Source organism: Mobula birostris, chromosome 24 (genome assembly GCF_030028105.1).
Source record: "Mobula birostris isolate sMobBir1 chromosome 24, sMobBir1.hap1, whole genome shotgun sequence".
NCBI lineage: Eukaryota > Metazoa > Chordata > Chondrichthyes > Myliobatiformes > Myliobatidae > Mobula > Mobula birostris.
In genome coordinates this window covers 13448814-13466300 of record NC_092393.1, presented here as the reverse complement: position 1 = coordinate 13466300, position 17487 = coordinate 13448814, and the positions used below count along the sequence as shown (strand labels likewise).

The 17487-nt window shown below is 40.7% G+C and overlaps 1 protein-coding gene across 2 annotated transcripts in view; it reads right to left on the bottom strand.

The window, feature by feature from the left end:
• The window catches only part of cacna1g (calcium channel, voltage-dependent, T type, alpha 1G subunit), a 360201-nt gene that overhangs the window by 40259 nt on the left and 302455 nt on the right, over positions 1-17487 (bottom strand). For both annotated transcript variants that reach the window (XM_072242528.1, XM_072242529.1), the window contains one exon: positions 10583-10723. In XM_072242528.1, the coding sequence (XP_072098629.1) occupies positions 10583-10723 (141 nt within the window). The remainder of the gene's footprint in view (positions 1-10582; positions 10724-17487) is intronic.

The window sequence follows — 17487 nt, the reverse complement described above, 5'->3', positions numbered from 1 at the left end:
TGAATATGATATAGTTGGGATCACAGAGGCATGGCTCCAGGGTGACCAGGGATGAGAGCTCAACATTCAGGGATATTCAATATTCAGGAGGGATAGACATGAAAGAAAAGGAGGTGGGGTAGCATTGCTGGTTAGAGAGGAGATTAAAGCAATAGAAAGGAAAGATATTAGCCGGGAGGATGTGGAATCGATATGCGTGGAACTGCATAACACTAAGGGGCAGAACACGCTGGTGGGAGTTGTGTACAGGCCACCTAACAGTAGTAGTGAGGTTGGGGATGGTATTAAACAGGAAATTAGAAATGTGTGCAATAAAGGAACAGCAGTTATAATGGGTGACTTCAATCTACATATAGATTGGGTGAACCAAATTGGTAAGGGTGCTGAGGAAGAGGATTTCTTGGAATGTATGCGGGATGGTTTTTTGAACCAACATGTCGAGGAACCAAGTAGACAGCAGGCTATTCTAGACTGGGTATTGAGCAATGAGGAAGGGTTAATTAGCAATCTTGTCATGAGAGGCCCCTTGGGTAAGAGTGACCATAATATGGTGGAATTCTTTATTAAGATGGAGAGTGACACAGTTAATTCAGAAACAAAGGTTCTGAACTTAAAGAAGGGTAACTTTGAAGGTATGAGACGTGAATTAGCTAAGATAGACTGGCAAATGACACTTAAAGGGTTGACGGTGGATATGCATTGGCAAGCATTTAAAGATCATATGGATGAACTACAACAATTGTTCATCCCAGACTGGCAAAGGAATATATCAAGGAAGGTAGTGCATCCATGGCTGACAAGGGAAATGAATTCCAATTGATATCAATTCCAAAGAAGAAGCATACAAATTAGCCAGAAAAAGTGGCTCATCTGAGGACTGGGAGAAATTCAGAATCCAGCAGAGGTGGACAAAGGGTTTAATTAGGAAGGGGAAAAAGGATTATGAGAGAAAACAGGCAGGGAACATAAAAACTGACTGTAAAAGCTTTTATAGATATGTGAAAAGAAAAAGATTGGTTAAGACAAATGTAGGTCCCCTACAGACAGAAACAGGTAAATTGATTATAGGGAGCAAGGACATGGCAGACCAATTGAAAAACTACTTTGGTTCTATCTTCACTAAGGAGGACATAAATAATCGTCTGGAAATAGTAGGGGACAGAGGGTCCAGTGAGATGGAGGAACTGAGGGAAATATGTGTTAGTAGGGAAGTGGTGTTAGGTAAATTGAAGGGATTGAAGGCAGATAAATCCCCAGGGCCAGATGGTCTGCATCCCAGAGTGCTTAAGGAAGTAGCCCAAGAAATAGTGGATGCATTAGTGATAATTTTTCAAAACTCTTTAGATTCTGGACTAGTTCCTGAGGATTGGAGTGTGGCTAATGTAACCCCACTTTTTAAGAAAGGAGGGAGAGAGAAACCGGGGAATTATAGACCGGTTAGCCTGACATCGGTGGTGGGGAAAATGCTAGAGTCAGTTATCAAAGATGTGATAACAGCACATTTGGAAAGCGGTGAAATCATCGGACAAAGTCATCATAGATTTGTGAAAGGAAAATCATGTCTGACGAATCTCATAGAATTTTTTGAGGATGTAACTAGTAGAGTGGATAGGGGAGAACCAGTGGATGTGGTATATTTGGATTTTCAAAAGGCCTTTGACAAGGTCCCACACAGGAGATTAGTGTGCAAACTTAAAGCACACGGTATTGGGGGTAAGGTATTGATGTGGATAGAGAATTGGTTGGCAGACGGGAAGCAAAGAGTGGGAATAAACGGGACCTTTTCAGAATGGCAGGCAGTGACTAGTGGGGTACTGCAAGGCTCAGTGCTGGGACCCCAGTTGTTTACAATATATATTAATGACTTAGATGAGGGAATTAAATGCAGCATCTCCAAGTTTGCGGATGACACGAAGCTGGGCGACAGTGTTAGCTGTGAGGAGGACGCTAAGAGGATGCAGGATGACTTGGATAGGTTAGGTGAGTGGGCAAATTCATGGCAGATGCAATTTAATGTGGATAAATGTGAAGTTATCCACTTTGGTGGCAAAAACAGGAAAACAGATTATTATCTGAATGGTGGCCGATTAGGAAAAGGGGAGGTGCAACGAGACCTGGGTGTCATTATACACCAGTCATTGAAAGTGGGCATGCAGGTACAGCAGGCGGTGAAAAAGGGGAATGGTATGCTGGCATTCATAGCGAGAGGATTCGGGTACAGGAGCAGGGAGGTACTACTGCAGTTGTACAAGGCCTTGGTGAGACCACACCTGGAGTATTGTGTGCAGATTTGTTCCCCTAATCTGAAGAAAGACATCCTTGCCATAGAGGGAGTACAAAGAAGGTTCACCAGATTGATTCTTGGGATGGCAGGACTTTCATATGATGAAAGACTGGATGAACTAGGCTTATACTCGTTGGAATTTAGAAGATTGAGGGGGGATCTTATTGAAACATATAAAATCCTAAAGGGATCGGACAGGCTAGATGCAGGAAAATTATTCCGGATGTTGGGGAAGTCCAGAACGCGGGGTCACAGTTTGAGGATAAAGGGGAAGCCTTTTAGGACCGAGATTAAGAAAAACTTCTTCACACAGGGAGTGGTGAATCTGTGGAATTCTCTGCCACAGGAAACAGTTGAGGCCAGTTCATTGGCTATATTTAAGAGGGAGTTAGATATGGCCCTTGTGGCTATGGGGATCAGGGGGTATGAAGGGAAGGCTGGTGCAGGGCTCTGAGTTGGATGATCAGCCATGATCATAATAAATGGCGGTGCAGGTGTGAAGGGCCGAATGGCCTACTCCTGCACCTATTTTCTATGTTTCACTGGCTGAGGACAGGGATGCTGCAGTCAGAATGAAGAGAGCCAGCACCTGATCTTCTGACTTGGAATATTACATCCTTCTGTGGTCAATGCTGACTGCAAAAATGAAATTTCCAGCATTGTTTGGTTTTGACTTCCAGCAGTCACTGTAAGTTCTTCTAGATCAGGGGTTCTCAACCTTTTTTGGGCAATGACCAATACCATCAAGCAAGGGGTCCATGGACCCCAGGTTGGGAACCCCTGCTCTAGATAGCTCACATATTTGTTGAAGATTTCCTAATGCCACCTTTAGCCTCACAATGTTACATCTGTCATTTAATCCCTCTTGTTTTCCATCCCTTAAGTGTATTGATCTGAGATTTGTTTCTCCAATTAAGCTGCCTAACTTGCTCAGTATTTCCAACATTTTCCACTGTTATTTTGGTTTTATTTCCCTGGGTGAATCTCAATCTACCAACTTGATTGCACTGTCAGGATATTGCATTTTTTTTCCAAAATGGTTGCACTATCCAGAAAATCAATCCTGCAGAGGCTGAAGCCATCTGCAGCATGCTGTGGATTAAAGAGTTGAGGAATGTATTCTAAATCTCTCCTAAATACTTCAGATGTAAGGAGAAATCAGCATTCGGTTGGAACATGGAACCCTGTTAATGCAGGACTGGGGACTAGATTACAGTTCCACTGAGCTTATTGACACCGAAACAAATTTTACGCCATTGATACTGCTTAAAAACAACTGCATTATGCAAAATTAAATGTTCCTTTTAATCAACACCTGTAATTCAAGGTAGAAAATAAAGCAAATGAGATGTATTTCCATTGTGTTTTGTGATGGCTGAAATCAAAGTGGCCAGGATCATTTATCTGTCCCACATTAATGATGGATGTCCCTGCCTGCAGACTTTGGCAATGGTTGAGTAACAGGCAATCCCTTACTTCACTGCCAAAGAGAGAAAGATTTAACCTCCTCCCTCCCTTCCCCAGTGTTTTCATCAAGAACCCATTCTGGAGCAAGCAAGGCTCTTGAAAGTTTTGTAGAACATTGCAAAGGACAAATTTGGATGACATTTAATCCCCATTATCCCAGAAGAGAACACACAAAGCAATGTCCTCAGGTATTAAATAAGACAGTTTTAGCACTAGCACCTCCCATCCATAATCTATAAGCAATTTCTTACCTTTAGTCTTAAAATGTTGGTTTTCATTTAAGTGAAAATTGAACGGTTTATTTCAGAATTATATCTCTTTCGCATTAAAATCAATAACCAGATTAATTTATACACACTATGCACTTTACAAAAGTTGCCCTAAGTTTGTCAGAGATTACTTTGTTTGGACACATCACTTACGTGGTAACATGTCAGTGAAATATCAAACTTAAAGCAGTGTTTCTTACCAGCTGTGGTACTAACAAATTATACCATGTCTACGCCCACCTGGACAAGCCAGCGAGCACTGTGAGGGTCATGTTTTTTGACTTCTCCAGTGCGTTCAACACCATCCACCCTGCTCTGCTGGGGGAGAAGCTGACAGCGATGCAGGTGGATGCTCCCCTGGTGTCATGGATTCTTGATTACCTGACTGGCAGACCACAGTACGTGTGCTTGCAACACTGTGTGTCCGACAGAGTGATCAGCAGCACTGGGGCTCCACAGGGGACTGTCTTGTCTCCCTTTCTCTTCACCATTTACACTTCGGACTTCAACTACTGCACAGAGCCTTGTCATCTTCAGAAGTTTTCTGATGACTCTGCCATAGTTGGATGCATCAGCAAGGGAGATGAGGCTGAGTATAGGGCTATGGTAGGAAACTTTGTCACATGGTGTGAGCAGAATTATCTGCAGCTTAACGTGAAAAAGACTAAGGAGCTGGTGGTAGACCTGAGGAGAGCTAAGGTACCGGTGACCCCTGTTTCCATCCAGGGGGTCAGTGCGGACATGGTGGAGGATTACAAATACCTGGGGATACGAATTGACAATAAACTGGACTGGTCAAGAACCCTGAGGCTGTCTACAAGAAGGGTCAGAGCCGCCTCTATTTCCTGAGGAGACTGAGGTCCTTTAACATCTGCTGGACGATGCTGAGGATGTTCTACGAGTCTGCAGTGGCCAGTGCGATCATGTTTGCTGTTGTGTGCTGGGGCAGCAGGCTGAGGGTAGCAGACACCAACAGAATCAACAAACTCATTCGTAAGGCCAGTGATGTTGTGGGGATGGAACTGGACTCTCTCACGGTGGTGTCTGAAAAGAGGATGCTGTCTAAGTTGCATGACATCTTGGTCAATACCTCCCATCCACTACATAATGTACTGGTTGGGCAGAGGAGTACATTCATCCAGAGACTCATTCCACCGAGATGCAGCACAGAGCGTCATAGGAAGTCATTCCTGCCTGTGGCCATCAAACTTTACAACTCCTCCCTTGGAGGGTCAGACACCCTGAGCCGATAGGCTGATCCTGGACTTATTTCATAATTTACTGGCATAAATTACATATTACTATTTAACTATTTATGGTTCTATTACTATTTATTATTTATGGTGCAACTGTAACGAAAACCAATTTCCGCCTGGGATCAATAAAGTATGACTATGACTATGACTATACCATACGAATCAGATTTGCGATGCAGAGGGAAGAGTAAGTCATTAAAATTGCTGAGCGGAGGATTATGTATATCAGGAACTGTGTACAGGTGTAGAGCCTCATTTCACATAACTGTGATAGTGTCAACTGAAATTAACTGATATCTTTATGTTTATGTATTAAAAGGTTTGGTACTGCATTGCAGTTCAAATGCCATAATTTAGTGGACTAATTTTCACCTTGACTCGGCAGCTGTGCTGTGATTCAGTTTCATAAAATTAGCAGCATTCCATTACCTCAGCTGAGTGATCATTCTTCATATTTGACCCTTTGCTTGTGCTCTTCAGCGGCAGTTTGATTATGGAGGGCATCGTCAATTGTACTTTGATTGGTGATCACACTTTCTGTTGAGCAGATGTCAGTGATCCGATTGGAAAAAAAACAGGCAGATTTTCCACCCTCTAATTTACCACTGCAGGGACCCATTGGACAGTCTCCATAGGAGCAAAAGGTATTGTACAGATTGAAGGTGAAAGCAAAAATCATTCTTGGTACAGCTGTATGGTAGGGGAGCTTGATATACTAAATACCAACTCATTGAACAAAATAGTCAGTGGTACTTGGGTTGCTGAGGCAGTGAATGAACGATCTAAATATTATACACAGTGGAAAAATAAAGCCCAAAGTTGTTATTATCAAAGGCAAGACTGAGCTGGCCATAACAGTTTAGTATGAAACATTGGTTTAAATTAAAATGATGATCAAAGGTCCCATGCAACCTTTAAATAGTTACAATGAGAGAGCAGAACAAGTTATTTCAATCAAATTCTTTTTCATATATAGAAATCAAATTTCTCACTTTAAATAGTAAAGACTGATTTGGGCAGTACCTTATTATGACATTACATTGCTTTGCCCCAATCTCACTTTGTTTCATGCTTGGAAGGTTCATTTTACAGGTCAGATCTTGGACATTACAGTTCTTATTCTTAAATTTCAATGTTACTACTTGGTGAGGGCCATCAATAAATCAAATGCAATGCTTCTTCTTCAGAAAGTGTGATCAAAGTAGAAACACTGGCAACTCTCAGAAGATAACTGGACGTGTGCTAAAAACTAATATAAATTTGTAAGAAAAGGGGGAAACAGCAGGAAAGTAGAACAAACTGAATAATTTTTCAAACAATGAGCCAGAACAACATAGTGGGCTACTGTCACTGTCTGAGTCAATTACATTCCAGGAATTAAATATGTTGTAATGTGAACTAACTGTGGAGGATTCTAATAGATTTAGCATAGTTACTGCAGTAGTACTTAAATCACACAAATCAGGAGGATCTAGACACAGTTGGTGATATTGTTCTTTTGGCTGTGTTACTGGGATACAAGAGTTGGCCTCAGTTAAAGAAAGGAAAACACCAATCCTCACACATAAAAGTTGCTGGTGAACGCAGCAGGCCAGGCAGGATCTATTGGAAGAGGTACGGTTGACGTTTCGGGCCGAGACCCTTCGTCAGGACTAACTGAAAGAAGAGCTAGTAAGAGAACTGGCTCTTCTTTCAGTTAGTCCTGACGCAGGGTCTTGGCCCGAAACGTCAACTGTACCTCTTCCAATAGATGCTGCCTGGCCTGCTGCATTCACCAGCAACTTTTATGTGTGTTGCTTGGAATTCCAGCATCTGCAGATTTCCTTGTGTTTGCGGTTTTAAAATACCAATCCTGATTGGTTTTCAATTTCTATTGAGAGCAGATAGAGGACGCCTACTCCTAATTCACTAATAATCAAACTTCACTGTCTCTCTAAAAAAAAATAGAACCATATTGAAAGCTCTGTGTGCTATTTTAAGTTTCAGATATGGCTTGACGTTCAGGTACTGAAAAACATAATACCCAGCGTTCCTTTTGTCTGTGTTCACTCCAAGGGAATGTTATCAGCAAGGAATGATTGCCAGTGAAGGCATACGGAGAAAGACATGATAGAAGGAGATTGGTCAGAGTATAGTTATAAGGAGACATTTTACTTTCAATACTTTCACTTTTCTTCGACAGAGAACTACTACTTTGCAACTCATTCGAACTGTTGTAGAGGAAACCTGTCAGAGAAGTCTGGAAGCAACCTGGGAGGAAGTTCAATATAGACACTTGGCTACCTTCATTCTGCATACCAGGTAGAATGGGAAGGGTGAGGAGTGAGCATGTGGAAGGGCTGGGTGGGAGCTTAATGTTTCTGCGAGCCCTTAGCACGTTTCCTCCAGGTTAGACTTGGCTGAGAAACAATGATTGTCCAATATTAGTTGTATGATGTGTGAAATACAAAGTATTCAAACTGACCAGGATGCATCATAGCATGGACTCTGAGGATGGAAATATTAAATTAATTGCATTAATTTGCCACAATACATAACCCTGCAAGTGAGCACAGACTCATCCAAAAAGAAAAGGGAATAAAGTTACAACAACACATGATAAAAAAATTGTCCTGTCCAGATCTAGAATCTCAGTCTAACATTGAGACAAGACTTGAAAGGCCTGGAATAAGTAAGGTGCATGAGAGTTTAAAATTGAAATGTGAAATTTATCATCTCTTATAACTTAAAACTAATTGCCTTTCTAACCCAAAATTTTCCTTCGATTATTTCTGCTGTTTATTAATTCCCAAATTAGAAAAGTTAACCATTTCTCTCAATAAAAAAGAGAGGTGACAAAGATATGCCAACATTGAACTAGCCAAAAGTAAAGATATAGATACTGCTGATAATCTTTTAAAATTTTCTGCCTGTCTCTCTCCGGAAGTTGCTGTTATTGTTCAGTTGGTATCTTTATGTGTGAGCCTAACACTGAATGGCAGCTGGGAGTCTTATCATGGGGTAGCAGCAGTACAGTAGAATACAGTCCTATTCTCATTCAACACCTACAACAGTGCAGGATTACCAAACAACAACCAGTGCAGGAATCGTGGGCGAGGTTCCAATTCCCTCACAGACTGAAGCATCTTTATTGATGCCCAGAAAGACCCATTCAGTATGAGGACCAAATCCCAAATCTCAATAATTTGCATATCAGATCAGAGAATGTATCATTCCAACCTTCACTCTTTTCTTTGTGACTATTGAATCAGTAGTAAATGCATGCAACACTCTGAGAATATGAATGGGATGTTATAAATGAGATTTCTTCTTTCATCTCCAGTGGCTCCTAATTAAATTTAGATAAAATACATTTGCAACAAATCTATCTCCTTTATTTCCAGTAGGAATTTTTTGCATAAATATTGCCTCATCTCTCAGAATGAACAAGAGGTGGAAATCCAGAATAGTCTTCAATTCCTCATTTCCAATACCTAATGGGTTAGGAGCTGTCTTAGTGCATTCACAGCACAAGAAGGGAACCTTCCCAGGTATCAACATACAGTAAAATCCAATACATATTAAGAGCCAGCGAGACTCTTGGCTGCCAGTATATATTCAGAAAGTGGGCCTGGAAATCTTCTAATGGCCAGAATTACAAGCTTCCTCGTAATTAGCTTTGAGGGTCATTACACACAATAATATTTCAAGATATCAACCATCTTTCTTGACATTAATTGTTTATGGCTTTAAAATGAGGTGTAACAGTCAAACACCAAACAACAATCGCACAAAATCCCAAAGTTATCCCAGACTTGAATAATGCTCACACAGCTGGGAAGTGGAGTCTGCCCAGGACATGAATATTGCTCATTCATTCTCAAGGGGTCTAATCTATCGCAGCACATAATTTATACACCTGACAAGCTGTCTATGCCCAAGGCTTGACTACTGCTGGTATACTGTATATCAGATACCGTTTTGTACAATTTGATAGCATATACTGTCGGAAGAATTAATACTGGTAAAAGGTAATCCTTCTCTTATTTTCAGCCTCCAGACTTTCTACCTCTGACAAGTGCATGCACCTCTGAACATGTTAGCTATGGTTCCGTGATAGCACTTTTGTCTCTGAGTCAGAAAGTTGAGGAGGGAGGGGTAGTCTAAGAATTACCTGAACCTTAACATTGCACAGTGTAAAATGTCTCAGGGTGTAATGGACCAACAAGTGTGTAATTCACACAAGTATCCTATTTTCCTTTATGTTTGATTCTTCATAGAAACCGAATCACAAAATGGCTGGTGCTAAGCAATTGGATATCTAGGCAAATAGCTGGTTGTTTTTAGATAGTCACTTGTTGTGGTATAACTACACTTCGATTCCTTAAGATTATTATAGTCTGGTGTGGTTGTGGGGATAAGCTCCTACTACCTACTGAAAGCTCCCAATGGCACGCACCTCAAATAGCCTCTGACAACCAAGTCCAGCTTCTGACCTTCACGTGTGACTGAGCTACAAAGCCTGGCAGAACTATTTCTACTAACAGAAGAAGGGACAAAGGTAAGTCTCTTCGGGTAAATGGGCCTCGTCAGCCATCTAGAAGGAAAACTCTGACCTCAAACCTCCACTGCCTTGTGGCTATACCCACTCATGGGGAAGGCTTTGGGAGTAAACCCTGAGGAAGAATCTGGAGATGGAGTCCCTAAAGCAGTCTTATGTTGAGTTCAACACTGACTGGCAACTCCTGTGACACTGCTGGTGCAAAACTCTATCAGTCACTACCATTCCTTTGGATTCATCAACTGCGTGAAGAGAGAGAGCCTCCTACATGAGCAACAGCTTACTCTCCATTTCATACCTGGCCTGGCTTGCTGGGATGTAACATCCATGGTCAACCTCAATTACACTTCAAAAGTACTATGGTTTAGGTGTGTCTAAGGGTTTCCAGCTGTTGTGAGAGCAACAATGTGATTTTCTTTTTACTTTATAAACTATTCTTAAACATGCTGAGTACAAGTCTATATGCTTCTTGGATGGTGCATATTTTCTATTTCCTTTAGAGAGAGAAACACTTACCAAAGAGGTATAAAACTCCATAAATAGAAATAGAAATTAAGTTTCATTGATTTAAGTGCAGTTTACCCTTGTTTGTTCCTTCAGGGAGTGAAAAATAGCCTCTATGCTATACTAGCTAAAATGAGAGTATTGAAAAGTTGCCAGTACATTTCTTGCATTCCTTTGCCTCGGTTAGTCTTGATCTTTTTAGTTAATTCCTAGGTTCTAAATCTGAACGCAGGACTTTGACAAAGAATTTAGAATTATTAACCTGTTTCTCAGTGCAGCATTTGTTTTGCTGTGGGATGGCATAGTTGTGGCAGACAGAACCCGAGAGATTGTCCATGAGGGTTAACTCTCCTTCCAATGAGCCTTGGATCAGCAGGGAGACGTTGTCAAAAAATTGCTTGTCCTGTTTATGCAAAGTAGGCAGGAAGAAACGTTGGAAGGAGAAGGGACGGGGAATAGTGGATAAAGAGGAATTACATGAATGGAGAAAAAGGTGTGGACAGGAGATGGAAAAGAAATGTCATCAAATCCACATCAACAATGAAGGCACTGGTTCCAAAAATTGAAAGGCAAATAGATTAATTTAATTGTATGTTCAAGTTATTCATTGCAACATATTCTTATTTCTCATTTAAGATCCTGATGCAAAATTATTAGATACAGTACATTTTTCCTTTGCATAAAATGTTTCCAGTGTTAAAATATTACATAATTACCTGTCTTACAGCAACCTGTCTGACACAATAAGATTAAAAGTCATTAACCACCCTCATTTCAGTTCTGAAATTTCTCAGTCTATGCATCTATTTTCCTGCATTCAGAAATAACTTATAATCTTCTATATCTCTACAACAGATAAATGAAAGCAAATTGGAAGAAAAGTTATAAAGTTCAATTTCATTCACACACACACTCATTATGGCTTTGGAGAGCTATAAAGTTGACCTAAACATCCCAGGATTGTCCTGCAGTCCTCAGGATTTAAAAAAAATCTCTAACGCATTGTCTTCAATCTTCAGAGAAAAAACACAAGATGTTAATAATGCATGAATGTTTTTAATTTTTTCTAAACACCTTTATTTATTATTTAGCCATATTGGCTTTTTGAAAATAAAGAATCATCTGTTCCAGGGTAGTGCTTGAGAAGATGGATACATAGGTGAGATTGTGAAGTTAGGGCAGTCAAGGTGAGAAACTATTAGGTTTCAGGAATAACTTGAACCAGAGATGGTAATTCTTAACTTGACTGAATGGTATTTGGATAACAAAACAGATGATAGACTGCTGTGGCTGAAACTTCTCATGACTTTTAGCAACACTGAAGGAATGTGGAGAAAAAGCACTGAAATAGGCTAGGATTTGAACATAGTAGGGCTTAGATTTCATGCAGTTTTCCTTTGGCTGTGCAAGGTTTGTCTGCCATCAACCAATAATTATCAGAGACAAAAATAGATGAGGCTACTGTTAGGACCTCTGAATACTGGGAATCACTGGTTTCCTAAATCTTAAATAGACCTTGCTCATTAGTTTGGGGGCTGGAATGCTCACTAAGATAGAAATCTATATGTGTACAAGTGGACTAGATGTAGTCAAGGCATTGAAAAGGCCTGGAGGCCTAAGAATTGTATGTTAGGTAAAAGTTTTGATAAGCCATTTTCAAATCATTGAAATCATAGAAACAGAAATTACTTTCAGCACAGTTTAAGGCTATTTGGCTCATCTTGCTCTTGCTAGTTATAAAAGAGTTTCCCAGCTTAATCCCACCTTCCAGAAATAGCTCTGTAGGCCTGCAGGTTATGGATTTTCAAGTATACATCTAAATTACTTTTTAAATGTAATAGGGATCTGCCCCTACCATCCTTTCAGAAAGAGATCCAGTCCCTTTCTACATTCTAAGTGGAACGCTTATTTCCTCATCCCATCCGGCTTCATTCCCTAAAAATAAATCCTTCATTTGTTCTCATCTGTGCCTGCTAGAAACTGGCTTCAAAAAATGCTTCTTAATGCAATTTATGAATTCTATGCTCTCATACCTTTACTATATTCTACTAAGAATTAGAATGATTGAAATTCCCTGCTAGAACAACTCCAGTTATTTTATACTTGGCACAAGTTTGTAGATTTCCTCTTTTATCTCCTTCAGCCTCTTTAGGGAAACCTTTAGTACATCCCAGTGGTGTGATTGCATCTTTTTTCTTCTTCAGTACAAATCGTATAGCCTAATTTGGTGATCAGCCCAACATATCACCCTTTCCAAGCTGTACTTGTTTTTTTAAACTAATTTGGTCACCCCTTCCTTTCTAATTCTCCTTTAAACTCTGTAACTATGAATGTTAGCCTTCTAGTCTCATCCCTCTTTGAATAATGTTTCAGTAATGCTTCAGTATCAGATCGTTGATAATATTAACTCATGGGGTTGAGCAGCTAGGTGAGTTGTAAGGGTTAACGGGGAACTTCCAGAGATGCTAGAAGTGCCTTGGGTACAGCAATTGAGGCTGGCAGGTGTGACCACACAGTATCTATGTATACCAGTAACCATATGGAAAATACCACATATGTTCTATTGGCATCAGTACTGCAAGCCCAAGTGGATGTGAGCTGGTTGAGTTCCTCCACTATTGATGCTGCCCTCACCCACATCTCATCCATTTCCTAGACATCCATGCTCAACTCATCTACCCGCCACCTTAACAGGGATAGAGTTTCCTTTGTTCTTACCTATCACCACATGAGCCTTCGCATTCAACATATCATACTCCACATCTTCAACAGGATCCTACCACTAAGCACATCTTTACTCCATTTAATTCTTCTCTTTCCACAGCAATCGCTCCCTCTGTGATTCCTTTGTCCATTCTTCCTTCCACACTAATCTCCCTCCTAGCATATATCCCTGCAAGCAACAGAAATGCCCATTCATCTCCTCCCTTACCTCCATTCAGGGTCCCAAACAGTCCTTCCAGGCAAGGTAACACTTCACCTGCAAATCTATTGTATCCGTTACTCCTGATGTGGCCTTCTCTACATTGGTTTACCCGACATAAATTGGGGTACCATTTTGTGAAGCACTTCCACTCCATCTGCCAAAAAGTGGAATTTCCTGGTGGCCAACCATTTTAATTCCTATCTCCATTCCCGTTCTGATCTGTCAGACCTTGGCCCCTCTTTTGCCAGGATGGGGTCACTCTCAGGGTGGAGGAGCAACACCTCCTAACCTCAGGTAGCCTCCAACCTGACAGCATGATTTCTTCTTCCGGTAACTTTTTTCCCTCTGCTTCCCTCTGCTTCTATTCCCCACTCTGTCTTCTTACCCCTTCTCCTCACCTGTCTGTCATCTCCTTCTTCTCTTTTCCCATGGTCCACTCTCCTCTCCTATCAGATTACTTCTCCAGCCCTTTACCTTTCTCACCCACCTGGCTTCACCTATAAACTTCAAGCTGGTCCTCCTTTCCTTCCTCCCACTTTAATATTCTGGTACTTTCCCCCTTCCTTTCCTGGCCTGAAGGACGTTCTGGGCCCGAAACACCAACTATTTATTTATTTATTTCCACAGCTGCTGCCCAGCCTGCTGAGTTCCTCACAATAAGTATGGCCAGCCATAAGCACTGGGACAGCAATACTGGGTCGCTACAACCATCATTTAGTATAAGAGGTTCTAACAAATCTCTACTTTTATTCCTCCAGGATCAGCTGAGGAAACCTGCTTTTGGAGGTTGCTCATCAGAATCCACTGTGGTTCATGGCACTCCAGACATGCTAATCTTTTTTCCTTTCAGCCAATTCAAAACAAGATATTTAATTCTGTAGACAATCATCTTGCCTTATATTGTATATATCAAGATTAATGTTATATTTGCACATCTATCCCTGATATCCCTGAGCTGTTTCCTTATTGAGGTATTTTCACTTATGTACCATTAACCCGATTCACTAAAAGCAATCAAGTACTTGTTCATGCAAAGGGTCATTGAAATTTGGAATTCTCTCCCTTCTGTTGAAGTAGGGAGTCAATTAAAACATTTGGAACGAGACAGATGGATTACTGTTTGACAAGGGTGTTAAACGGCAGTTAGTGTAGCTGCTGTCTTGCAGCCCCAGAGACCCATGTTCAGTCCTGACTGAGGGTGCTGTTAGTAGGGAGCATGATACTGTCTCTGTGACTGCTCTAGTCCCCTCTCACATCCTAAGGACATGCAAGTTGGTAGCTGCTACAAATTGTTTCTAGTCTGGAGGTGAGTTGTAGAATCTGAGAGTTTATGAGTACAGTGTTTGTAATGGAAGAAAAAGATGATAATATTGGACTTCTCAAAATATAGAAGGGTGTCTCCTCAAAGGCAGGACATCAGTATAGCACAGAGGGGTTGAGCAACGTGGTACAGAGGTATATCTGGATACATGCAGAAGCTGATCAGTGAGTGGTATTAGTGAGAAATGTCACAGTGGTGGAGAAATGAAAGTTAGATCTTTGAAGACTCCACAGCTTAAGTGAAGCCACTAGACTGCATTCTTCTGGTTTGCTAAGAATGGGACCAAGAAGAGGCTGGTCCACTGAGATGAAATTTAGTGGAGAGATTGACTTCATTAAAAGCTGTAGGGGATGAAGAAATAAAGAAGACTAGTGGTCCAGGTCACAGTCCATCAGTCACAAAGGACAGAGTTTTCCAAATTATTTTCCAATATGATCCCATCTTGATACCTGAAGCTAAACTGCACAAAACCTACCAGCAATATTACGACATTATAACTCACAGATATTCCACAAAAAACCAGTGTGAGGAATGGCAGATAATTTATAACGGCAATGGTGATAAATAGATAAGAAATAAGCTAGGACACCAAAAGGAAATTGACTATTCCTTAAGTATTGCTTTTGGAATTATTACATTTATCTGAGAGAGGAGAGGAGGCCAGGCCTTGGTGTAAAAATAGCACCTCCAATAATGCAGCACCCCTCGATGCTGGGAGGGAGGGAACGTCGACTCAGACCGTGAGAGGTCTGCATCGGACATTTTCATGCCTTACAAGGCGCAGATTGGAAGTCTATGGGGGGGCACCACTTCTCGCACAGACTAGAGCAATGTGTGATTAAGTGCCTTGCTCAAGAGCACAAACACATTGCCACAGCTGAAGCTCGAACTAGCGACCTTGAGATAAGTAGACGAACACCTTAACCACTTGGCCACATGCCCAACACTAAATGCTGGATTGCAGTTTAAAATGAGATTTTTGTAGTAAAGTCTCTGGAGTGGGATCTGAACCCAGTGTAGTCTGCCTCAAAGTTCAGGTGCAGTCATCAAGGACAATACTCAGCAACATCATAATGTACAAAACTCCACAACTTACTTGGTCAGAGACTCCTAGAGGCTCAAATCAGTCCTAGCAATGGACAAATCAGAAGGGATAGGTAGAGTTTCAGTCCGACATGGACTATTAAGGTCGTGGAAGTTGGAGAGGAGTGGAGGTGGGGTGACAGGTTATCAAAGTTTTTCACTGGGAGGGGATTCTGACATCCAAGGGAAAGTAGCAGGTTGAACGTGGTAACACACACAAGTTGCTGGAGGAATTCAGCAGATCAGGCAGCATCTATGAAAAAGAGTAAACAGTTGACGTTTTGGGCTTTTTGGACATTTGAGATGAAGGGTCGTGGCCTAAAATGTTGACTGTTTACTCTTTTTCCATAGATGCTGCCTGGCCAGCTGAATTCCTCCAGCATTTTGTAGATATTGCTTGGATTTCCAGTATCTGCCTATTTCCTCTTGTTTGAAGGTGAACGTGGTTCTTGGACGCAAACCCATCAGCTGATGCTGTGACCAATTTGGGAACCCTGACAGATAATGTCATCTGTTTGGGCCACTCAGTGCTGTGGCTAAGACAGCTAGCTACAAGGAGACATTTGAGTAGAGTTGACAGAAAGATATGCATAGATTTGTGAGGTGACAACATGCTGAGGTATTTTGTAGAGGATTTATATCATTTATATATTTGTAAAGACAGAGGAACTAATTGAAATATTAAACATTAAGTTATTTTCCATTTGACATAAACCCAAAGTTTACCCAATTGCCTATCATATTTCACTTCTCTTTCTACATATACTTCTTGTGAATTCTTTCTGAATGCCAAGGTAACGCTACCCTTCCTTAAGTGCGACGTTAAAACTGAGCATAATACGCCAATTGTGCTTTATTAGTACTGTGTTAGTACAGCTGTGCTTATACCTCTTCTTGTGAAGGCCATCACACCTCTGCCTTTTTTTAAAATCACCTTCTAACTTTCATGCCTGACCCTCCAAATCAGTCTCAATGATTCTCCACTTAAATTGTAATCCAATCTCTCCTTCTTATATTCAAAGTTTACATCAACTGTACAAATGGCAGATGGGAATATATTGCACTACATCTGTTATCATTCTACCCACACAGTTACGTGTTTGTGTTCAACTATTGTCATATCTAAATCTATCCTCTCTCACTGCACGTAAAATATTTTTTTATTGAAGTTGATACCATCTGAAAGTGTATTTTGTTACATTTTGTCCTGGCACTCATTACAGTTACTTCTCTTCCCTCTGTAAGTCTTGATCTCCTCATTCTACCACTAATTTTTGTCTTCATATAAACTTTTCCATTTTGTTTAATGTTGGTTCTTATCATTCGCATCCAGGGATTAAAAATCTCTTTTCTAGTACATTAATTAACTACTTAAATGAATTTGCTTTGCTTTGTTGACTTAACAATGAATAGATGTTGTGGTTAATCTACTCTCCATTCTGAAAGTTAGCCTTTTTTAAGTTCAAGACTTTAATGCGCCGAACCATGGATCCAATACTTTTATACTTTTCAACAAACTTAATTACCATCTGTTGACTATCTTTGGTTCATTAGTCTCATCAAATAAACTACTGTCTGTTCCAAATTTACTCTGAAGACATAAAAGGATAGTAATTTGTCTTCTGCAACAACACAAAAGCACTGGGGGAACTCAGCGGGTCAGTCAGCATCTATGGAGAGAAACAGACTGTCGATGTTTTGGGTCAAGACCTTTCATCTGGTCTCAACCTGAAATGTCAACTATTTCCCAACTTTGATGTTGCCTGACCTACCAAAATCTTCCAAATGTTTTAGTGTTGCTCCATATTCCAGCATCCACTGCATCCACATTTATTTC